General features: G+C 41.5%; 1 protein-coding gene across 1 annotated transcript in view; it reads left to right on the top strand.

The window, feature by feature from the left end:
• The window catches only part of LOC108515225 (cytosolic carboxypeptidase 4-like), a 569,984-nt gene that overhangs the window by 203,638 nt on the left and 340,983 nt on the right, over nucleotides 1-25,363 (top strand). The window contains exon 7 of the mRNA XM_017851917.1: nucleotides 2,092-2,268. Coding sequence (XP_017707406.1) covers nucleotides 2,092-2,268 — 177 coding nt within the window. The remainder of the gene's footprint in view (nucleotides 1-2,091; nucleotides 2,269-25,363) is intronic.

Genomic DNA, 25,363 nt, shown 5'->3' with positions numbered 1-25,363 from the left:
TCTGGTGAGGGATGTCAATGATTGGGAGTCCATGCATGGACAGGAGTCGGGGGCATATGGAAAATCTCTGCATCTTCCTTCTCAGTTTCACTGTGGACCTAAAGCTGCTTTAAATAAAGCCTTTATAAAAAAGAGAGAGAGACAGAGAAAGAGAGAGAGAGACACAACCTATGGAAGAAAAAAATAGTTTCACTTAAGTAAAAAAGGTGAAGTCACTTAAACAATGTAAGAGTAAACTTTTGCAACATAGTATGCTAACGATAAATTAAAACTATTTGCAAGTATTATTGATCACTTTACTTGCAGGATATAGAAACAATATATTTATGTCTATTTGACCAGACCCCCAGGGGTCTGAACTAGCAGATTCTATTTATTTTAGCAAATAATTATATAGTACCCTCTACGAGCAACATACTGCTCGATGTGTAGGGATTTTCCTGTGAATAAGACACAGACCTGCCCTCATGGAACTTCTAGGCTTCTGGGGAGATAGAAAATAAACAACTAATACATACACAATAATTCAGTTGTAATTGTAATGAACATTTTGAAGGAACAAATAGATTGAGGGATTATAGGAAGGGAGGGACAAGCGTGGATAGGATGAAATCAATTAGGAGGCAATTGTAGACACTCAAGTGAAGACAACATTAGCATTCTATTTCCCTTTTTTAGATGATCTGTACGTCTGGAGGCTATGTAGGAATTTAGAGATCATAGTAAATTATATTGATAATTATGCTAATATATTTATATAACATAATTTATAAGATAATTAATAATTATAGTTAACAGTTACATTTAACATGAGGACAGTAAGTACCAGAGATAGTAAGAGATTTGCTCAATGTTCTAGAAATTAACAAAACTGCATCTCTTTAAAAACAATTCTTTCATTTATATTCGCATTAACTTGTTATGCTTCTCTACTTTCTCCCTGTAATTTGTCTAAAAGCCTAAGGCTTCACTATTGTTTAATGTATGTGATTTTATATTAGTGTTAGTTTATGCATATTCTGCCAACACTAAAATGAGAGAATCCTTCTTGTTAATGTCATAAAAGTTCTGGGACTACGTGCAGTATTTCTGCTGACTCAGGACTGTGTATACTATCAACTCCGAGTCATTGTCCTCTGGGGAGGAGGTCCAGTGGCTGGAAGATCCCTTTCTGTCAATCGGGGTGTCAAGTGTCTAGAGATGCCTTCTAAATGGAGGTTAAGTAGTCATAAATAAAGTATTTTTACCCCAAGAAAAGGTGGAATATATGAACCCAGAGAGGATGGATTTTCAGGAGTTTCGTAATTGATCAAGCCTCAGATTTTTGGCTTAGAAGATGAGACGAAAAGTTCATTCTGGCAATTCTACACTCTTAGGAAAGAAGTGAACGATGTGTGCTTCTTCTCTAGAATCATCACTGGACCCTTTGGCCTTGTGAAATTGTGAACAGTCCCAAGTATGACCCTGCTAAGTAACAGTGAGGCTGGATATGGTCTGTAAATTTCAATTCCCTGTGAAATCTGAGGCTTTCCATAGTCTCTTTCATGTATGAGGCCAAGTGTATGTGTGCAGCCTTGGTCCATAGCAATGCAGAAAAGTGGAACTGAAAGATTATGGAGTTGGCCAGTTGGCATTTGGATTCCTTTCTAGCAACTTTAGAGTTTTCTGGACTTCAGCTATTTATTTCTAACTTTCTAGCTGGGATTATTTCTAACTTTCTAGCTGGGATTACAGGTGCCCGCCACCACACCCGGCTAATTTTTGCATTTTTAGTAGAGACAGGGTTTCACTATGTTGGCCAGGTTGATTTTGAACTCCTGACCTAAGGTGATCCACCTGCCTCAGCCTCCCAAAGTGCTGAGATTACAGGCATAAGTCACCGCTCCTGGCCTATTTCTAACTTTTCTTAGCCTGTTTCCTTATCTGCAAAATGATTTTTTAAAAGTGATAGCTATTTCTTAGGGTTAATAAATGATTTAAAGTAACAAGTGTTTTATAGATAGACGCTTAACAATGTTGAGAAGCTATTTTTATGATGACTATCCCTAGTCACCCACAACTAATCATAGTTTGATTTTTTTTAAATTGTAGACTCTTCCCAAAATCCTTGATAAACTAGCACCAGCATTCACAATGAGCAGCTGCAGCTTCCTTGTGGAGAAATCTCGAGCCTCCACGGCCCGGGTGGTGGTGTGGAGAGAGATGGGGGTGTCCAGAAGCTACACCATGGAAAGCAGCTACTGTGGTTGCAACCAGGGCCCCTATCAGGTATGTGAGACTGCAGGACACCCATGCTTTCTGTCCAGCAACAATACATAGAAATTACAGACAACTTGTTCCTGCTTTCTAACCTAAAAGGGGAGAAGACTCCAAATAGAGTCTGGTCCTGCTCCCTTGCCTTGAAAAACTGGTTCAACAATTGTTTTCACCTGCAGGATCATCTATGTTGATCCTGGAAGCAATGAGTGCATGCTTTCCAATTTAGTTCTTCAATCAGCTGCCCTCACCAGAAAGCAGCAGGGAGCCTTTGACGTGCATCCCCAACTTTTACAGAACCTCTGCCTGCCTGACTCTGTTATATGCACAAAATTCTTGCCTTCTGCAGTAAGTGGACTAGTTCTATGTACATCATAAAGAGCATAGGTCAGTCTGTAGATATTGTTGGTACATATATCTATTGTGTTTCCATCTTCTGTGCCCATCTAAATCTGTAGCTCTCTTTGTTATCCTGCTGTCTCCAGAGCACACAAAAGTGTGTGCACGGCGTGGGTCTCCCAGAATGAGTGGGTTTCGGACTCATATGCTAGTGTTGAGAGAAAGTGCTCTTGTATAAATCACATTCTTTCTACAGCTATATTAACTGCATGAGCAGCTGGATAGCTGCTACAGCAGGCTGTTCTGGCTGCTTTTCCCACTCCCCCATAGAGAAGCATAAATAAAGGATATTTGGACAGTGCCAGGGTAATAGACTCTTGTAAATTTCTTAGGCAAGCTGACAGACTGCTCCTCAGTGACTTCCATTCAACCCCAAGAATACCTGGACCTCACCAGCATTGAGCTCATTGTGTTAGCTTTGATAGTCTCCTGGAACAGCTAGGAAGCACTTGGCACCTAGGCAATCCCGAGCTTGTAGAAATCTGTTAGTTACCGAGGAGAGTACAGGGTGTGACAGACGATGCACATTATCTAACTTCTCACATGGTCGAAGATTTTTTTTAACTCAGGGCTACCAAACCACCCATTTTGACTATTAATTCTGTCAAATAGCCACTTAGTCTAAAGACTTACTTCAAATAATTGTTTTGTTACTGAATTAATAAATTCTTAGACTGAATTAATCCTATTCACCCACATTAATGTAAATGAAGAATAAGAAGAGCTGAAATCATTGGATGAGCATGAGATTGGTCATCAAGAGATCTCACTCTTTCACTTACCAGCAGTATTGAAAGCTACTTACTTCTAGGAACCTATTTTTTTTCATATATGAAATGCAGATTTTAATAAGGACTCCTTTTATCCTACCATACAAGATTTCATAAGGACTAAAAGAAAACATATATGTGAATGTACGTGGAGGTTATATAATCAGGAATCTGTTCACTCCCTTGTCATTCAAAACATAAGATTGGAAAAAAAAAAAAAGCTTGAAATATTGTAACTTTAAGGCCTTATGGACATAGGTTTTATCTCTCTCTGTGTATGTGTCTTGATGGGAAGGGGCCTGTCATTTGTTTTAAGGACAACTCCATGTGACTCTTCAGAGATTTATTGGCTTTATGACTTTCATTGAGTTTGTTTCTCCAAGCACCAATTCAAACTAACAGCTTCTAGTCACATAAGTATCAGTGATGGCATTGGAAACTCAGAGCTGGAAACTCAGAGTCCTCTGGAGCTGTTTGAAACTAAATGACTCGTCGGTCCAGGCCCTCACCAACTCTCTACCATGCAGTGTACATAGAAGCTGTTGGAGAGGACAAAGAATGTAAGGGCTTGCCCAATGGATGGCCTTCAGGTATTGGCACAGCATTTATCCTGTGAAATTTTCCAAATGGCTTTTTCATGGGGTTACTAGAAGGAAGAATGGAGGGAGAACTGGCTAGAGAAAGCCCTAATAGTGCCAGACCTAGTTTTGGTTTAACAATCCCATTCTCCATATAAAACACCTCTCCGAATGTGTTAGTTTTCTCCTTCTCTTTGTTTTCCTGTCCTTACAAACATTGTTGAGTAACTGAGCAGAATCACAGGCAGTAAGCAAGGGGATGGTGAGTAAGTTTACATATGGGAGGGCCCACCCCATGGGAAGGAAGCCAGTCCGGAGTTGAGTGTTTTGGTGATTTTTGTATGAGGTACATAATGCAGTCTATGAGCTATAAAGCAGCATAGAAATTTCCATCCTGAACATATTGCAAATGCTTTTTGTACATTGGGAAGCTGAGTCCCAGTTGAGTCTTGAGGTTATTATTCTAAGGTCATCTTTCCATTTTTTGTTTAGTATTACCATTTATCCAAAAGATGGAGGATACTTAAATACACCCGTGAGGGGCATTCTTTCCTTCCTTTATAAGAATATAAATATTTTTGCAGTTTCTCTGGTTAGTGCAGCTTTAAAGTAGCTCCAATCATTTCTCCCCCAGCACACTAAGTACCTGATTTGTTAGTATTGAAATGAAATATAATTTCTTACAGTGACATTTATATTGGAACTACATTAAAGAACATAAGCTATTACCTTAAAATAATGATTATTAATATGATATTTTCTCTTCTATTTTCCAGTCTATAGTTGGCTAATTAGAAAAAAAATTATCCTGCTTTTGTTTCTTTGGGATACAGTCTCTGTTGCTAGGTCATACACTTAGATCTATAACGTGTATTTAATGTGGAAATCCCACCCACTGAGAGATTTACTTTACCTATTAGGGACGGGCCCAAAGCTATTGAGGCTGTTGAGGAAAAAGCCAAAATGGAATGATGCATCCTTTGGGGGCTCGTTTTTTTAGAGGCATCCAGTCTATGTGGACAGCTGTGGGCTTTACACTGAGTGTTTGTGACCTGAGGTCACATATGTGGTGTGTTTGCATACACAAAGGCATGTGGCTGGGCCCCAGGGGTTGCTGGTAGCTTAGGAGGAGGATGTGAGTCCCTCTACCCAAGCAGGCTGTCGACTTACTCCTTGCAACGTTGCTAACTTGGACAGCAAAGTGGATCTTAGAGAAGGACAGAAGATGGTAACTCAGCTGAAGTTTGAAGAGTGACTCAACCCGTGTTTAAATTCTCTACCTGCAAGTTGCATCCTTGTATTATGGGACCTTCCTGCAGTGCATCCTCTCTACCACCCACAAAGGCTCCTTTAATAACACAAATTTATTCAAGTCACAGTAATGCCCATAATCCTTCTAAGTGTCTTTGTGTCTCGATAAAATTCAACTCCTCATCGTCATGAGTAAGGCCTTTTACAATCTCTTCTTTCATTTTTTTATATTCAATGCTTAGTATAGTATAAAGAAAGTAGGTATTAAAAATGTATGGTGGCTGACAAGTGAGTAAATAAGTGAACAAGTAAATGAATGGCAATTTCCAAGCCCTTAAATGATTATCCTCACTGTCCTTGGGTAAGTAGAAAAAGAGACGAAATTATTGTCCACATGTGATCAGATGCCATCCTAAAATGGAGATTTTAAGAGACGTTGCAATGGGTGGAGATGGAAAATGTGTGGGTGAAAGAAGGAAAGACATAAGAATGCAGGGCTGAGACCTCTCAGACCTGCTACTAGATATGATTTGAGAGCACCCAATGGATTATTTCCCAGAGTAAGGCAATTCTAGTTCAGGTGTGGAATCTCTTATGGCCACATTCTAATAACAGATGATAATTAGGCAGAAAGACTTCCATCCATACACGTAGCAGATGCTGTGGTCCACCCTTGAGATCCCTCCTTAGGACCCAGGCACTCATTTCCCCTGGTTGTTCACAGCTGTGTCTATAACCAGGAATTGCTTGTAACTAAAGGACCCCATCTTGCCCAAAAGCTATGGCTCCTCCCTACCTGCAGCCTACATAAAATAGCTGATCTGTGGGGATACAAAAACCTTATCTCTTTGCCTAAGTTGGGGTGACTCCAAAGGGCCATTCCAGCTCTAGATCTCCCTATAGGATCAGCTGGCACCTCTGTTGCAATTCCCTTGTGGTTCAACCTCCTCTTCTGCCCAACCTGGTTTCCCTAGTAACTCACAGGTATTGTTACAGTAAGCACTTCCCAAAAGTCCTTCTATATGCAAATCTCAGCATCTCCGAGGCTGTTTCCTGCTGTAAACAACTTAAAACAGTATTTGAAAAAGGCTTAGATTAGAAAACACGCATGCTGGAAATAGGCACTTAAATTATTGGAGATGGTTTAGTGCGGATTAATTTCATATAGGAAATTCAATCATTGGAACTCCATGTTCAAGGCTCCCAGTGGCCCTTCATTCACTCCACTTGCCTTAGCTGTTTAGGGAACAAAGCGCTCTACTACAGAACTAGAGATTGCAGATCAGAGCAGGGTTTCTTGCCGTAGCCCAGACTGTAGGCTGGATATATTTATTTTCTGTAGCCGCCATAACAGATTACCACAACCTGGATGGCTTAAAACAACATAAATCTGTTCTCTCACAGATCTGGAAGATAAAAGCCTGAAATCAAGGTGTTGACAGTGCTGTGTTCTCTGTAAAGGCAACTGTTTCATGCATTTCTTTGAGTTTCTTGTATTGCCAGAAATCCTTGGTGTTTTTGGTTTGTCAATACATCACTACAATTTCTTCCTTTATCATCACATGGCTGTCTCTACTTGTGAGCCTCTATCTCTGTGTCTCCCCTCTTCTTCTTATAAGGACACCAGACATATTGGAATAAGAGCCTAGTAGAATGTGGTTGGTAAAAGGGGCAAAAGACCCACCTTCCACACTTGGCTGTCATTAAGCAGCTCTGCAGCAACAGGTGAGCCACTTAACCTCTCTGGGTCAGTTTTCTTATTTATAATAGGAAGACAGAATTGGAACTAAAAGATAGGTATGGTTTCTGCTACATTATGTTGACCAAGTCTAACTTTGCTGGGCATCCAAAGGACTTATGGATCACCCAGACCAGGGTGACCCAGTGTAATGTTGAAGCCCTTAAAAATCTTCTGCAATTTTTCTTGAGTATGCACGTTTTTCTAGGGAGAAAGCGCTCTGCTTTTAGCACCAATTAGCTAGTTGTCAAGTGACTTTGGCTGTTCTATCCACTATTTCCCTTCTCCTTTTCATTTTAACCTGGCTGGTCTTTATTTCACCTTTCCAGAGTATCCAGAGAGGGCTGAGAAGAATGTAATACACGAAGTGGCAGCTTTCCATCAGCAGGGGGAATAAGGAGTAGAGTAGACCTTCAGTGAAACAGCCAATTTGTTTATATCAGGGAACCTCCTAGGTTGCTTCCTCTTCTCATTTCACTTCCTCTTGACTTCTCTCCTTGTCTCATCAGAGAACTATTGCTCTCACATAGTTCTTTGGACTTGCACAGCCCAGATGGGACACTTCTCCTCCCTAAGAGTGTCCTGAGCTGCAAAATTGCCTCTGTATCAGGATACACACACTCACACACGCACACACACACACATGCACACACACACACACACACACACACACAGATTCTTTGTCTCCAACACACAGGTATATGTATATATCACACATATATACACAAACGTGCATCCATATCAATGGTTTTTAATCATAGATACATACAAGAAAGCAGAGATTTTTGTTTAGTACGGGCTCCTGCATCAGATGTAGAGTTCCAGGGAGAGCTCTACATTTCACAGTTGTGACCTTGAGACAGTTCCTGACTTTTATGAGCTTTAGTGGTAAACATGGTATTCCTCATAGTTCCTACTTCAAGGAGATGCTGTAAAGACTGAATGAGCTACTGCCTATAAGACATTTATCACCATTTTCGTAGTAAAAACTCAATATATGTTTACTGTTTGTATTTTTATTGATTATTAGGTTCATTAATGGTGGTTTTCTTTTTCCATTTTAGATAAAGACACTTAGGCTCCAACTCTTAACCATAATCATCTTATTCCAACCTTCCTAATTAGAAACTTTAGGGACTGAGATTAAGACTCTGAGATTTTGTGAAGTGTAATATGCAGCCAGGGTTGAGAACCACAGATTTTGGCTTTCATAGACACAAAATCCATATACCTGTATTTATAGGCTTAGCTACATCCAAGTAATATCTGTATGTATCATTTAGACATTTCCTTTATTATCCATTCATTTATTCTATCTAGCAAAGTTCCTGTGCTACATAATCTATATTATAGTTAATTTATATGTGAAGTCCCAGAAAAGGGAAGGGGAAGAGGACAATTAGTGAGCCTTCTTCTAGGAGAAGAGAAAGAAAGGCATGAGGAGTTGAAGCAGGGCAGGAAACAGATTTAAATTTCCCCAAGATTGCTGAATTTAAAAGTCTATTCTAATTATGAGCACAATGCAAAATATTTTAGATCACTATTCTCAGAATCATTTTATAGGTAACCTATAAAGGAATATAATTTTGATCTTTGAATTGGGGGAGGAGGTGTCTTACTTTCATTAATGTAATCTGAGGAGAGTTTGAGGACCACCTCAAACTTAATGTGCATGAGAATCACTTGGGGAGTTTATAAATTGCAAATGTTTAAATTGCAAGAATGTCTGAACTCTGTGTCCCAAGATTTCTTGATCTGGGGCATGGTCCAGGAATCTACATTTTTGCAAGTGTCCCTGGACATTCAGAGCCTAGCTGCCCAGAGATCAGTTACTGAGAGACTGAGGCAGGATAGTCAGACCAGATGTAAAAGGTAAGATGTTTTGAGACAAATTTTTGTTTTTCTTCTCTTGCTTCTGATCTTCTTTGGGATAGAAAATTTCCCATGACTTTTGTCACGAAGTCTCAAAGTCTATTCCTGCTCCCACTTTTACTTTTTTTTTTTCTTCATCCATGCTTTTAGGTAATTAGCTTAATTCTACTACAAGAAACTGTCTAATATCCCATTGAGAGTTTAATGATGTCTTTGTTTCTTTGTTTTCTCTAGCTCCTGGGACACTCCCAGGTCAGGGTATTTTAAATCGGTATCTTTGAACAATCTTCTTATGTGGACTTTCAAGAGTTTAAGAACAGATACATACAAAATTACTTGGTTGCTATGTATAAGTTTTCTGGGGAGAATACCTGTATTTCTAAAGTTATTCTTAAAAGGGTGAGCAACACCCCCCAAAAGATGAAGAGATCATGCCCTAACTTACTGATTCCAGGATCTCTAGAGGGCCCTTTACAAGTCTCCTAGTTTTTGCTCTTAAATCAGCTCTAGAAGGGCTTGGCTTGACTTTGTGAAAATCAAATGGAGGCTTTAAATCCCTGACTATTTCTGCCTACTTATCAATTAGCACAAGAACAATGAAGCATCTCATTAAATGTGTATTGGATTAAGCAGTCTAAATCTTCTGTGACTGCATGGGATGCTAATCTTCTTAGGATGCTCTGTCTCACAAGTGGTGGTATAGGTCCTGGAGCAGAGCATCAGCAGCACTTGGGATTTGTTAGAAATGCAGATTCCCAGGCCCCACCTACTGAATCTGCATTTTAACCAGATCTCCAGGTGATCCATGTTTCCCATAAATTTGAGAAACATGGATTTTGAACACCTTTGGTCAAAGAGGTGAGACAGATTGGAAAGAGTGAAGTGTCAAGCATAAGAAGTTGGGTAACTCCAACTTTTCTGTTAAGGTAAGGACATTGTTCCCAGAAATTTTTTAAATGACAATGAGATGGTGTATATATCATAAATATGATTTAAAAGTTGAAAATAAATAATTCCTAGTATGAGATACTTTGTTGATCTATGCCAACATTTTAATGCTACATAAACTGTTTGTTTTGTTTTACTTTCACTCCCATATTCTCTAATACCTTTCGCTTCTCAAAGTCTTGGAAAAGAGGACAATTTTTCCAATTGCCTGTTTTGCCATTGGAATGCCATTTTATTTCTTTGTAAATACAAATATGAAATCCAGATGCTGCTGGGCACAGTGGCTCATGCCTGTTATCCCAACAATTTGGGAGGCTGAGGTGGGAGGATAGCTTGAGTCCAGAAGTTTGAGACCAGCCTGGACAATATAGGGAGACCCATCTCTACAAAAAAAGTTTAAAATCAGCTGACCATGGTGGCAAGTGCTTGCAGTCCCAGCTACTTGGGAGGGTGAGGTTATGGTGAACTGAGATCATGTCACTGCACTCCCAGGCAACAGAGCAAGACTCTGTCTCAAAGAAAAAGAAAACAAGGAAAAAAAAAAAAGAAAGCCAGACACTAATCTATCATTTTAGTAGAAATACTATTTGGGTCATTTATGCTGACACTCTGTCCTTCCTTATTAACCACAATTCAAGTGATACCTTGCTGTTGTCTTTTTTGTTTTGTTTTTAAAAAAATGCTTCGGATATGATCTCAAAGCACATTATGAGCAGTTTATTAACTCACTGCAGTCTTAATTATGTAGTAAAATATTGTCCTCATTCTGTTGCCCTCAGTTCTATAATGTCTGTCAGCATCATGATAGAATATTAAAAGGAATTAAATAAAAATCAAGAGGCAGAGATGCTAATAAGGCTGCCAGCAGGGATCTTTCCTGGTATTAGAAAAGCCCTGAGAACCATGAAATTTAAATGCCCATTGTAGAAAATTGTTCCTTCTATGTAAAATAAGGAGGAAATCTGGCACTTGGGATAATCCTATGAGCCTCAAAGGACCTATGATCTTTTAAAAATAATTTGGCTTCAAATGACCAAGAAGAAGAAAAGATGGTTTATCTCTGTAAATCTTACTCTCCCATGTGACTGTCGTAAATGCAATAAGCCAGACAATCTTAAGGAACAGACAAACAAAATCAAAGAAAACATTGACTTAATCCAGAGTTTTATTTATCTTGTAGTGTAGGGAAAAAGGATTGACTCAACCTGGGATGCTTGGAGTAGCATTTCCATACTGAGAAGGGCAGAGTCCAGGATATGAAGAGTTGTCATGGGGTATTCTCTCTGTATAAAATGGAGTGGACCCCAAACCATAATATCCTCTTTGACTCTTGATACCAGTGGGCTGGGGGAGGTCCCCAAACACTGGTAGGACCTTGACCCCAGCTGTTGTCCAGGCTCTTGACATCATTGTGAGAAGGAATTCAAGGATGAGTCAGAAAATAGGGAAAGTACAGATATTTATAGCAAAGTGAAAAGTGCATATTCAAGAAAGGGGAGTACAGGCACACTCAAGATTCATATGCAAAGGCATTTGCAGCTGCTACTTTTATGGCTTTCTTTAATCAAGGGGTAGAATATTGGTAAAGATTCCTGGAAAAAGTGGGGATTTCTCAGAACTGTGATGCCACCCATTTTTACACCAAATGTGGGTGTTCCCCAAACTGTCATGGTGCCCATGAGTGTTAGTATGTTAATGAGCATATAATGACATTCTAGAAGAAACCTAGGTCAAATCCAGCACCACGCTGGATCTAGTCGGTCTTAGCCAGCTTGGTCCACAAACTCTTTTTCAGGGTCTTTTTCAGCCCCAGCTTGTGCAGCTATTTCAACAGTTTCCTTTTGCTAGTCGTGTTTTTATGGGATTTTTGGGGTGTCACTTTTCTGGCTGGAAATCTCTGTGGCTGGAGGTGCATTTGCCCGAGGTTTGCTTGGGTTCTCTGGGCTTGTTCCGTTCACTCGACCTGGCAGGCTGGACTTGGCTTCTGCTACTGGCCTGGATCCCATGCCTGCCAAGGGAGAGTCAGGCACAGAGCAGTGAGGGGTGTGTGAGCAGCTTGTGGTCTGGCTGTTGCAGTCAGACATGCTGGCTGATGCTGTGGGGTGGGCAGCTCCAGGTGCTGGCATGGACACCAGCTCTTGGTGAAGCTGCGGCTGGAACAGGTGCACCACAAGCAGCTTTGCTGGCTGGCACTGGGGAATATGGTGGCACCCTGAAGTTTGGAGATGCGAGGAACTGCAGGGGGCCCCAAAGATGGAGTCACAGCCCTGGACCAGGGAGCTCCCAGGTCTGAGATCCCTGAAGGGCCACAGCTCTTCTCTTCTACTCTTCACCCCCAACATGGTGAGCAAGGAGCATGTTTCAACCCTGTTTGTGTTATAGATCTTTCAACCTCACCATTCAGCAGGTGCCGAGTTCGTGTTCTGCACCCAGGAAGAATGAGGTTCACAGAGAAGTGGAGGGTGAGCAAGATGAAGAGGAACTTTATTGAGCAATGGAACAGCTCAGAGGGCCCACAGTGGGCAGCTCCTCTCCATAGGCAGGGTGTCCCAACAACTGTGCAGCTCTCAGTAGAGAGGGTATCTCCTCTCTGCAGTTGGTTGTCCCATCGTTTCTTCAGTTCACAGCAGAGAAGGTAGCTCCTCTCTGCTACGCAGGTCATCCTGGTGAGTGTCCAGCTCTCAGCAGAGAAGGTAGTTCTTCTCTGCAGCTGGTTATCCCATCATCTCCCCATTGCTTCTCTATCCTCTCTGTCCTCTGCTCAAGTCAAGGGAGGGGGTGTTTATTGGTCTCAGAAGGGAGGAAGTAGGTGCTGATTGATCCATGGGCAGCCATGGGTTGGCCCAGGGAAAAGCACCACAAGCTCCCCCTCTGGTCTGGGGGTCTGGTGGCCCAGCCCCCAGGCTTCAGGCCCTCCCTGACTTGAAGGTGGGGCTTCACTAGGGACCTGCCTCCTTCAACCAGGAAACTGTCTGCCTCCTGCCACTGTTCATGACACCCAGGCTATTCATGCTAAGGGGAGCCTGAAGGCCAGCACTAGCTGTTCTCAGCACCCCCTTAGCCTCCCTTCCACGCTTGTTGGTGCCCAAAGTTCTGAGGGGGCCAAGCCGGCAGGCGTCTTGCATGTCAGTGCTACCCCGAGTGTGTGCATATCTGGCCAGGCTGTGATAGTGCCCAGGCTCAGCCTTGACTTTGCTCTGAGATTGGAGTGGGCAATGATAGCGGGGAGAAGCCAGGGAGTGGGAGCAGGCACTTTCGAGCCCGCAGGGGGAAGTGCCTGCTCCCTTCCTGGGCCCCCAAGAGCACAGAGATGCCCGGGTCCTGAGCCGTGACAGGGAGGCTGCAGCTGCACCGGTGGAGCTCCCGCTCTGCCAACTCAGAAGGGGCAAGGTTCCCACTTGTCCCTGTTTCCCGCCAGCTCCATGGAGTGTGTAGCCCAGGCCACACCTCCTTGCAGTCTGGAGCCGGGGCTCCAGGTCCTTGCTGGGCCCCTTTCTGCAAGTTCCTCCGTGCCATACCGTGCTACTCTCCTACCGGCTGGCAGCTCAGCCCGACTCCATCGTGGCAGCTGCCGGGGTGGCGGGCTCCAGGAGGCTCCCAGGGGCAGGCTCTGGAGACTGTCCACCTCCTGCCCGCACCCTTCCCGCACCCATCCCGCAGTACTGGTTGGTGAGAGCAGCAACATGGGGCCAGGGCCCGGAGCTGTGGAGGCTCTGGGCCTGCTAGCTGGTCCTGCCCAGTCACGCAATGTTGGGGGCGGTGCAGTCGGCTGCCTCGGGGGTGCAGGGCACAGGATTCCGACCATCGCCACTGCTACTCCCGCAGCTTCTCCTGCCGCCATCGCCTGCGCCTCCCTGCTGCAGCCAGCGTGATGGCAGTGGCTGCTCTGGAAGGCCTGCCGCTGTCATAAATGCGGCACTGCTGCCTGGAATTTTCTATTCTCCTGTGACTACCCTGTATTACTTATGTCTCACTATAAGAGGCAGATGATGGTTCAAGTCTTCAACATTCTTCTGCATTTCTTCAATCTAATAGAGCAGCCTTAAGAATCATCTCTCTTTCTAGCAGTAAGCAATAATTCTGTATATATGCCTGTGTTCCCTGAATGTAAATGAGAACATTTTAGAAAACCTTGAATCCTGTTGTTAGAAGCCAATAATTAGATGTTTTTATTTAAATGTTTAATTGTTTCATCAATTAGTCAACATATATTTACTAGATATCTACTTTGTTTTAAGCTGAAGTTTGTGACTGGGTTTATGTATATACAACTAAAAGCACATAACCAAAGGCAGACAGTTGTCATTTCATCTTCATTTTTCATTCATTCTTTCTTTAATTAACCATTCAAGAAATGTTTTTTTTAATCCTGCAATATGTTAAGTGCCAAGAATATGACAGGGAGTAGAACTGACAACTTCCATGTCTTCTACAGTTTACAGTCCAGCCACAAAGGCAGATAATTAAGTAAGCAATGACAGCAGAGTATGGAAAGAAGTGGGTGCCATAAGGGAACACAGAAGAAGGAGATGATGATTTAGGCTTCCGGAAATGTTGGTTGTGTATGTGTGTGTCTATGAAACTGGAAAAGGTAACATCTGGTAAAACAGAAGATAATTCTTTGAAAGTAGGGCAGGGTCAGAAAGTCCTTGATTTTTCTTTCATCCTAGTTGTCTTTCATCCTACTTCCTTCTCCTTTCATATTCTAATCTCACCATAGAACTGCATGCTAGGGTATGCATCCTGCTGGATCTGAGTCCACTAGAGTATGCAAGCACATGATCTTCCTCCTTATTCCAACGTGCCCTCTTTAGGAGCACGCTGAAATGTACTGCTGGTATTTCTATGAAGCTTATAATTGACTACACCTCCCCGAAGGCAGACAGAATCGGAAAGATAAAAAATGTTTCAAACTCCTCAGACTGATAAAGAGTAGTAAAATTTAAATAGGGGCCATCTTAATTATTTTTTTCCAAATGAAATTCTGGCTATCTACCCCTAAGTATTCCTGAAAATAACAAAAATCACAGTAATCAAAATACTTTCCCTTTTCAAAATGATGTATAATTTACAAAACATTTTCATAAACTTTATTTTCTCAGATGAGCCAGAAAACTACCAGAGACCAAACAAACAAACAAACAAAAAACAGAAGTGAGAGATAGGGCAATGGAAAGGAATGCAGAGTGTTGCATTGCTATAATGGTCAAAGCAGTCAAGGAGGTCCACTCAGCTATGTGGGCTGTTGCTGGATAGGCTGTACATAGTTGAAAAGGAAGGCAAGAGCATTTATCTGCATGCTGTGCACCACCCTACCTTCCTGTTTCCTGTTAGTGCAAGTGTGTACCCAGAAGGTTAAACTGACATGTTAAGGTTGCACCATCTGATCCCTTCTGCAGCCACTCATCCAAGTCCAGAAATGGTTGGAGAAGCCAGAAACTTGAGGTGGAAGGATAGTTGGCTTGACTCTCCAGTAGCAGCAAAGAAGAAGGTCTTTTTAGGAATTTGACTGGTCAACCCCAAGGGGTGCAACAAGGGCCCAACAAGAACTGGTGGCACCTAAGGCAAAGTTCACAACTGGGGATCCAGGAGCTGATACATCTGAAGGAATCTAAGGACACACATAACGTATGTTCTATACAATTCTCAAAATTTGTAATTTTTTTTTTGAGATGGAGTTTTGCTCTTGTCACCCACACTGGAGTGCAATGGCATGATCTCGGCTTACTGCAACCTCCACCTGCTGGGTTCAAGTGATTCTCCTGCCTCAGCCTCCTGAGTACCTGGGACTATAGGCAAGCACCAACACTCCCAGCTAATTTTTGTATTTTTATTAGAGACAGGGTTTCACCACATTGGCCAGGCTGGTCTCGAACACCTGACCTCTAGTGACCTACCCTTCTTGGCCTCCCAAAGTGCTGGGATTATAGATGTGAGCCACTGCACCTGGTCCTAATGTTTTTAATTACAGAAGTTATTGCACGGCTGGGTGTGGTGGCTCACACCTGTAATCCCAGCACTTTGGAAGGCTGAGGTGGGCAGATCACATGGTCAGGAGTTTGAGACCAGCCTAGTCAATATGGTGAAACCCCATCTCTACTAAAAATACAAAAATTAGCCAGGTGTGGTGGCCGGTGCCTGTAGTCCCAGCTACTTGGGAGGCTGAGGCAGGAGAATCACTTGAACCCGGGAGGCAGAGGTGGCAGTGAGCCAAGATCGTGCCACTGCACTCCTGCCTGGGTGACAGAAGGAGACTCTATCTCAAAAAAAAAAAAAAGTTATTGCACATGGGCTGGGTGTGGTGGTGCACGTCTGTAATTCAACACTTTGGGAGGCTGAGGCAGGAGGACCGCTTGAGCCCAGGGATTCAAGACCAACCTGGACAACATGGTGAAACCTTGTCTCTACCAAAAAATCAAAAAATTAGCTAGATGTGGTTGGACCCACCTGAGGTTTTGGCTACAAGGGAGGCTGAGGCAGGAGGATCACTTGAGTCTGGAAGTTGAGGCTGCAGTGAGTCATGTTTGTGCCACTGCAGTCCAGCGTGCTAACAAAGACCCTGTTTCAAAAAAAGAAGTAAATAAATAAACAAAAATTTGAAAATAAAAGCTAAAGCACAAACTAGCCATATTCAAATTTTAAAATTCATGAACTAAAAAAAAACAAAAAAAAAACAATTTATTTTTAGAGATAAGATCTCGCTCTGTCACCCAGGCTAGAGTGTAGTAGTGCAATCATGGCTCACTGCAGTCTTGAATTCCTGGGTTCAAGTGGTCCTCCTGCCTCAGCCTTATAAGCGGCTGGGCCTACAGGTACACACCACCACATCTGGCTTATTTATTGAAAAAAAAATTTCTGTAGAGACAGGGTCTTGCTATGTTGCCCAGGCTGATCTCAAACACCTCAGCTCAAGCAATCCTCCCGCCTTGGCCTCTCAAATTGCTTGGATTATGTCTTGACCCATCATCATGGGCCTTCAGGACCTTTGACTCTGAAATCTACTTCCAGAAATTTAATTCCAGAACTACACAAAGATAGATATACAGGAATGTCATTGCTTGTTAGTGATAAAAATGTGCAAACAAGCTTAACTCCCATAAGTAGAAAATTAGTGAAATAAACAATTGTCTGAATAATGGATGACTCAGACAGAAGGAAGAAGATAATTAATATTTACATGGACTTTAGCATTTCTACATGCTAACTCCATCATTTATTGACTGTGCTTTGTGTAAATTATTTATGCTTTTTAATTTTTTAGTGTAGTCTTCAGAAAGAAAAGGGGGCTAATGATTGTACCTCCTGCAGAGTACATGCATATAAAGCACTTATAGTGTTGTTAAAAGAAAAACATCAAATTAAATTTAATAAAATTTAATTGAGAGAAAAACAATTTGGGAATCAGGCAGCCCCTAAACCCGAATGGATTCAGAAAGACTCCAGCACAGGCACTGTCATTGAAAAAAAATTATGGACAGAAAAAGGAGATGTACAGAAAGTGGAAGTGAGGTACAGAAACAGCTGGATTGGTTGCAGCTTGGTGTTTGCCTTATTTGAACATGGTTTGAACAGTTGGCTGCCTTTGATTGGCTGAAACCAGTCAAAGTGATGGACACAAGAGTAAGTTATAGTCTCTTTCCACATCCAGTTAGGTTACAGTTCACTATGTACAAAGAGGTCTTTAGGCTGAACTTGAAATATGTAAGGAGGCAGTGATATAGTTTGGGTGTGTCCTCACCCAAATCTCAACTTGAATTACCATGTGTTGTGGGAGGGACCTGACAGGAAGTAATTGAATCATAGGGGCAGGTTTGTCTCATGCTGTCCTAGTGATAGTGAGTAAGTCTTAAGATCTAACGGTTATTGAAAGGAGGAGTTTTCTTGCACAAGCTCTCTTTCTTTTTGCCTGCTGCCATCCATGCAAGACATGACTTGCTGCTCCTTGCTTTCCACCATGACTATGAAGCCTCCCCAGCCATGTAGAAACTGTAAGTCCAATAAATCTCTTTCTTTTGTACATTGCCCAGTCTTGGATATGTCTTAATCAGCAGCATGAAATTGTACAGTAAATTGGTACCAGGAGTGGGGTGCTGCTGAAAAGATACCCAAAAATATGGAGGCAACTTTGGAACTGGGTAACAGGCATGGGTTGGAACACTATGGAGGGTTCAGAAGAAGACAGGAAAATGTGGGAAACTATGGAACTTCCTAGAGACCTGTCAAATGGGTTTGCCCAAATGCTCATACTGATATGGACAATGATGTCCAGGTTAAGGTGCAGATGGAGATGAGGACCTTGTTGTGAACTGGAGCAAAAGTGACTCTTGTTATGTTTTAGCAAAGAGACTGGTGGCATTTTTCCCTTGTCCTAGTGATTTGTGGAATTTTGAACTTGAGAGAGATAATTTAGAGTATCTGGCGGAAGAAATTTCCAAGCAACACAGCATTCAAGAGGTGACTTGGGTGCTATGAAAGGCATTCAGTTTTAAAAGGGAAACAGAGCATAAAAATTTGGAAAATTGGCCGGGCGCGGTGGCTCAAGCCTGTAATCCCAGCACTTTGGGAGGCCGAGACGGGTGGATCACGAGGTCAGGAGATCGAGACCATCCTGGCTAACACGGTGAAACCCCGTCTCTACTAAAAAACTACAAAAAACTAGCCGGGTGAGGTGGCGGGCGCCTGTAGTCCCAGCTACTCGGGAGGCTGAGGCAGGAGAATGGCGTCAACCCGGGAGGCGGAGCTTGCAGTGAGCTGAAATCTGGCCACTGCACTCCAGCCTGGGGGACAAAGCGAGACTCCGTCTAAAAAAAAAAAAAAAAAAAAAAAAAAAATTTGGAAAATTTTCAGCCTGACAATGTGATAGAAAAGAAAATCTTATCTTCTGAGATGAAATTCAAGACAGCTGCAGAAATTTGCATAAGTAACAAGGAACCAAATGTTAATCCCAAAGACAATGGGGAAAATGTCTCCAGGGCATGTCAGAGGTGTCATGGTAGCCTCTCCTATCACAGGCCTGGATGCCTGGGGTGAAAAGTAGTTTAATGGGCCAAGTGGGCCCAGGGTCCCCGTGCTATGTGCAGCTATGGACGTGGTGCCCTGTGTCCTAACCACTCCAGCTGTGGCTGAAAGGGGCCAACATAGAGCTTGGGCCATGGCTTCAGAGGGTGTAAGCCCCAAGCCTTGGCAGTTTCCATGTAGTGTTGAGCATGAGAGTGCACAGAAGTCAAGATTTGCAGTTTGGGAACATCTGCCTGGATTTCAGAAGATGTATGGAAATGCCTGGATGCTGCAGGGGTGGGGCTTTCATGGAAAACTTCTGCTAGGGCAGTGTGGAAGGGAAATGTTGGGTTGGAACCCCCACACAGAGTCCCTACTGGGGACTTACTAGTAAAGCTGTGAGAAGAGGGCCACCATCCTCCAGACCCCAGAATGGTAGATCCACTGACAGCTTGCACCATGTGCCTGGAAAAGCCACAGACACTCAACACCAGTTTGTGAAAGTAGCCAGGAAGGAAGCTATACCCTGCAGAGCCACAGGGGCAGAGCTGCCCAAGACTATGGAAACTCACCTCTTGCATCAGCATGGTATGGATGTGAGACATGGAGTCAAAGGAGATCATTTTGGAACTTTAAGATTTGACTGCTCTGCTGGATTTCAGACTTGCATGTGGGATGTATCCCCTTAGTTTTGACCAATTTCTCCCATTTAGAATGGCTATATTTACCCAATGTCTGTATCCCCATTATATCTAGGAGGTAACTAACTTGCTTTTGATTTTACTGGCTCATAGCCAGAAGGGACTTGCCTTGTCTCAGATGAGACCTTGGACTGTGGACTTTTGAGTTAATGCAGAAATGAGTTAAGACTTTGGAGGACTGTTAGGAGGGCATGATTGATTTTGAAATGTGAGAACATGAGATTTGGGAGGGGCCAAGGGTGGAATGATATGGTTTGTCTGTGCCCCCATGCATATCTCATCTTGAATTCCCACATGTTGTGGGAGGGACCCAGTGGGAGGTAATTGAACTGTGGGGGCAGGTTTTCCTGTGCTGTTCTTGTGATAGTGAGTAAGTCTCATGAGATCTGATGGTTATTATAAGGGGGAGTTTCCCTGCACAAGCTCTCTCTTTTTGCCTGTTGCCATCCATGTAAGACGTGGCTTGCTGCTGTTCCTTGCCTTTCACCATGTTTGTGAAGCCTCCCATCCATGTGGAATTGTAAGTCCAATAAACCTCTTTCTTTTGAAATTACCCAGTCTCGGGTATATCTTTACCAGCAGCATGAAAACAGACTAATACAGGCAGCTTTAGGCTAAACTTAATTTAACAGTGCCTGACACAAAATACTAGCTAATCCTCATCTTCACCACCATCATCATCCTTTCATCTTGCTTGCATATTGTTATACCCAGCCTAGGGTATAACAAAAGACTTTTGTAAAAGCCTAGATGTGAAAACCTAGATAAAGAATATTTCAGTGGCATTCTAAATGCTTGACAACTAGTCAGTAGTGTTCTTCAATTATACTGCTTTGTCGTAATGTTGATGAAATTTTCAGATGTCAAAAAGCTGGGACAAGCAGCTATTGCATTATGTTACAAATTTTGTGTCTAAAAAGATCTTAGCAAAATGGAATCCTGGGTAAAATCTCAAAAGAGGAACTTAAAATGGCTAATTGGGAAGTCTTGACTTTGGTTAAAACAAAAAGGCATTACTCAACTGCAAAATTTATAACAAATATTTAGAGATTTTACTTTTAATGTAATATGAATTAAATATGAATTATTACTGTTAAAAATGTGAATGTGATATTAGATTATATTAAAATTATCATAGTGACTAAAATGAGGAAGCTAATATTTCTACTTTCTCCACATCAGTCTCAATGCACTGAGAAAAATGTGTTCCATGCCAGAATATAACTTGATTTTGGGCACTTATTGGAGAATTATAGCAGAAGTAAGCAATGGTCAGAAAAAAAGAGCCTTATGAGCTATCCTAAGGGGATGGAGTTTATTTCAGAGACTGTAAGAATCCATTGATAAGGTTTAAAAAGAGGCATAATGGGATCGATCATAGCTGCCTGTTAACAAGTGAACGTTGAACGGGACTTGGGGCAGGGAGACCAGTCAGAAGGTTTTTGTAAAGCCCATGGTTGGAGGGAGGGCAGAAACAAGATAGACACATCAAGAGATACTCAGAAGGTGCAACTGACCGGACTGGATAATTGATTGGTNAAAAAAAAAAAAAAAAAAAAAAAAAATTTGGAAAATTTTCAGCCTGACAATGTGATAGAAAAGAAAATCTTATCTTCTGAGATGAAATTCAAGACAGCTGCAGAAATTTGCATAAGTAACAAGGAACCAAATGTTAATCCCAAAGACAATGGGGAAAATGTCTCCAGGGCATGTCAGAGGTGTCATGGTAGCCTCTCCTATCACAGGCCTGGATGCCTGGGGTGAAAAGTAGTTTAATGGGCCAAGTGGGCCCAGGGTCCCCGTGCTATGTGCAGCTATGGACGTGGTGCCCTGTGTCCTAACCACTCCAGCTGTGGCTGAAAGGGGCCAACATAGAGCTTGGGCCATGGCTTCAGAGGGTGTAAGCCCCAAGCCTTGGCAGTTTCCATGTAGTGTTGAGCATGAGAGTGCACAGAAGTCAAGATTTGCAGTTTGGGAACATCTGCCTGGATTTCAGAAGATGTATGGAAATGCCTGGATGCTGCAGGGGTGGGGCTTTCATGGAAAACTTCTGCTAGGGCAGTGTGGAAGGGAAATGTTGGGTTGGAACCCCACACAGAGTCCCTACTGGGGACTTACTAGTAAAGCTGTGAGAAGAGGGCCACCATCCTCCAGACCCCAGAATGGTAGATCCACTGACAGCTTGCACCATGTGCCTGGAAAAGCCACAGACACTCAACACCAGTTTGTGAAAGTAGCCAGGAAGGAAGCTATACCCTGCAGAGCCACAGGGGCAGAGCTGCCCAAGACTATGGAAACTCACCTCTTGCATCAGCATGGTATGGATGTGAGACATGGAGTCAAAGGAGATCATTTTGGAACTTTAAGATTTGACTGCTCTGCTGGATTTCAGACTTGCATGTGGGATGTATCCCCTTAGTTTTGACCAATTTCTCCCATTTAGAATGGCTATATTTACCCAATGTCTGTATCCCCATTATATCTAGGAGGTAACTAACTTGCTTTTGATTTTACTGGCTCATAGCCAGAAGGGACTTGCCTTGTCTCAGATGAGACCTTGGACTGTGGACTTTTGAGTTAATGCAGAAATGAGTTAAGACTTTGGAGGACTGTTAGGAGGGCATGATTGATTTTGAAATGTGAGAACATGAGATTTGGGAGGGGCCAAGGGTGGAATGATATGGTTTGTCTGTGCCCCATGCATATCTCATCTTGAATTCCCACATGTTGTGGGAGGGACCCAGTGGGAGGTAATTGAACTGTGGGGCAGGTTTTCCTGTGCTGTTCTTGTGATAGTGAGTAAGTCTCATGAGATCTGATGGTTATTATAAGGGGAGTTTCCCTGCACAAGCTCTCTCTTTTGCCTGTTGCCATCCATGTAAGACGTGGCTTGCTGCTGTTCCTTGCCTTTCACCATGTTTGTGAAGCCTCCCATCCATGTGGAATTGTAAGTCCAATAAACCTCTTTCTTTTGAAATTACCCAGTCTCGGGTATATCTTTACCAGCAGCATGAAAACAGACTAATACAGGCAGCTTTAGGCTAAACTTAATTTAACAGTGCCTGACACAAAATACTAGCTAATCCTCATCTTCACCACCATCATCATCCTTTCATCTTGCTTGCATATTGTTATACCCAGCCTAGGGTATAACAAAAGACTTTTGTAAAAGCCTAGATGTGAAAACCTAGATAAAGAATATTTCAGTGGCATTCTAAATGCTTGACAACTAGTCAGTAGTGTTCTTCAATTATACTGCTTTGTCGTAATGTTGATGAAATTTTCAGATGTCAAAAGCTGGGACAAGCAGCTATTGCATTATGTTACAAATTTTGTGTCTAAAAGATCTTAGCAAAATGGAATCCTGGGTAAAATCTCAAAAGAGGAACTTAAAATGGCTAATTGGGAAGTCTTGACTTTGGTTAAAACAAAAGGCATTACTCAACTGCAAAATTTATAACAAATATTTAGAGATTTTACTTTTAATGTAATATGAATTAAATATGAATTATTACTGTTAAAATGTGAATGTGATATTAGATTATATTAAAATTATCATAGTGACTAAAATGAGGAAGCTAATATTTCTACTTTCTCCACATCAGTCTCAATGCACTGAGAAAATGTGTTCCATGCCAGAATATAACTTGATTTTGGGCACTTATTGGAGAATTATAGCAGAAGTAAGCAATGGTCAGAAAAAAAGAGCCTTATGAGCTATCCTAAGGGGATGGAGTTTATTTCAGAGACTGTAAGAATCCATTGATAAGGTTTAAAAGAGGCATAATGGGATCGATCATAGCTGCCTGTTAACAAGTGAACGTTGAACGGGACTTGGGGCAGGGAGACCAGTCAGAAGGTTTTGTAAAGCCCATGGTTGGAGGGAGGGCAGAAACAAGATAGACACATCAAGAGATACTCAGAAGGTGCAACTGACCGGACTGGATAATTGATTGGTTTAGGTGGTGAGGGAGGAAGAAGTGGGAAAAGTCTATGATGGCTCCCAGGTTTCTGGACTGGATTTGATACTGCGAATGTAAGAAGGACAATTGTCTTGTGGCATGTTTGGATGATTATATGCATCAGAAAGTGAAGCATAGGCAGGGGAACTACCAATTTCTTTTGATGTTAAGGAAGAAAAGAAGCTGTGTTTGGCTTGATAGATAAAGTCTATGGCCAATTTCTTCTGTGAAATTCTTGAGTATATAATCAGACCATTAATGGAAGAGAATGTGAAATTGCTGAGTTAACCTTAGGAGGGACTTTCTAACATACACTCATTACTGCTTCAACACAGCTGACCTTATCCTTGTTGCAGCCTAATTTAAATTATTATGCTTATTCTTCTATGCACTCCAAAATTCTGACTATAGTTTTCCTTGTTACTACTAACTTGCTATAAATGCAAATTTGTACTTTTAGTATTGAAAGTATACTTTTGGCTGAAAACAGGGAGTCTGAGTCAGCTTAACTATATATATATATATATATATTTCTAACTATGTTATAGAAAAGCCCAGGAAAAAATAAGAAAAGCAATGTGGACCATAAATGTATGAATTTATTTTATCATTGTTTTGTTATTTTGGTACTTATTCTAGACTTTGTTACATGCACATTTTTATAGACTGATACTCAATCTGTACATACATTTATGGATCATTAATTTTTTTCCTTTTGTTGTTAGTTGATATAATTGTACATACTTAACTGAGTACAAAGTGATATTTTGATACATGTATACAATGTATAATGATCAATTTAGGGTAATTAGGGCATTAATCAGCCCAAACATTTATAATTTTTTTGTTGATAACATTCATAATCCTCTCACTGCTTTTAAACATATACAAGACATTTTTGTTAACTATATTCAACCAATAGTGCTGTAGAACACTAGAACTTAGTCCTCCTGTCTAGCTGTAATTTTGGAACCACTTATTTTTAAATAATATAATAAGAATTTTCCACTTTGCTTTGAAGACTTCATGCTTCTAATATTTGTATTTTGTTCCAATATTACATTAACTACAGTAAAATTTACTTACAACTGTTAGACATTTTGGTTGCATCCAAATTTTTGCTGTATTGTGCAGCCCTAGAAATAAGATCTTCATATGTAAACTTTCCTTCACTCACTCCAATAATTTGAATTAGTAGGTAAGAATTCCAAAAGGGTAATTACTAAGTCAAAGTGTTGAAAAAAAAATTATGGAACTTGATGTTATAAAACATTATTCAACAAATTAAAGCCTGGGTGGTCTTGACTCCTTGCTCATAGTCAGTGTGAGAAGTTGTATTTCCACTTGGGCTTTTTAGTTCAACAATATATAGTACATTTAAGCTTAGTGGAGAGGTAAAAGAAAGGAAGGAAAAATAGGAATAAAATGACCACTTTCATCTTAAATATTTTTCTCAACATTTGTCATTTCTTGATTTTGATAGGTCCCTTCGTACTTTCCCCTCCTCCCCCATTGGCTAATGACAAGATCTGGTGGCAACATTTCTTAAATGTTTTCTCATTCAGATAAATTATCATAGAAAGGAATTCAAAGGATGGGTTGTTTATTTTGTTTAGTGCTTATGAAATGATATCCTAAAAGAGGCCATTGCAAAAACCATTATGTTGACTTCCCAATTGGATCATCATTTTATCATTCATTTGAAATCTCATTTACCACTGGCACCCACTGTCAGTTTCCATAACAAATCAATTTGTGTGTCATAACACTCCTTGGGCACTCTTCAGTCACCCATGAATGGGTTGAGTACAGCTATCATGAGCAACCCCCAAATGTTACCTAGAAATCAAATCTTCCTCTCCCCCCAATCTCTCTGATATAGCTACTTCAT

Source organism: Rhinopithecus bieti, unplaced genomic scaffold (genome assembly GCF_001698545.2).
Source record: "Rhinopithecus bieti isolate Rb0 unplaced genomic scaffold, ASM169854v2 scaffold_34886, whole genome shotgun sequence".
Taxonomy (NCBI): domain Eukaryota; kingdom Metazoa; phylum Chordata; class Mammalia; order Primates; family Cercopithecidae; genus Rhinopithecus; species Rhinopithecus bieti.
This window is presented reverse-complemented; position numbering and strand designations above follow the sequence as displayed.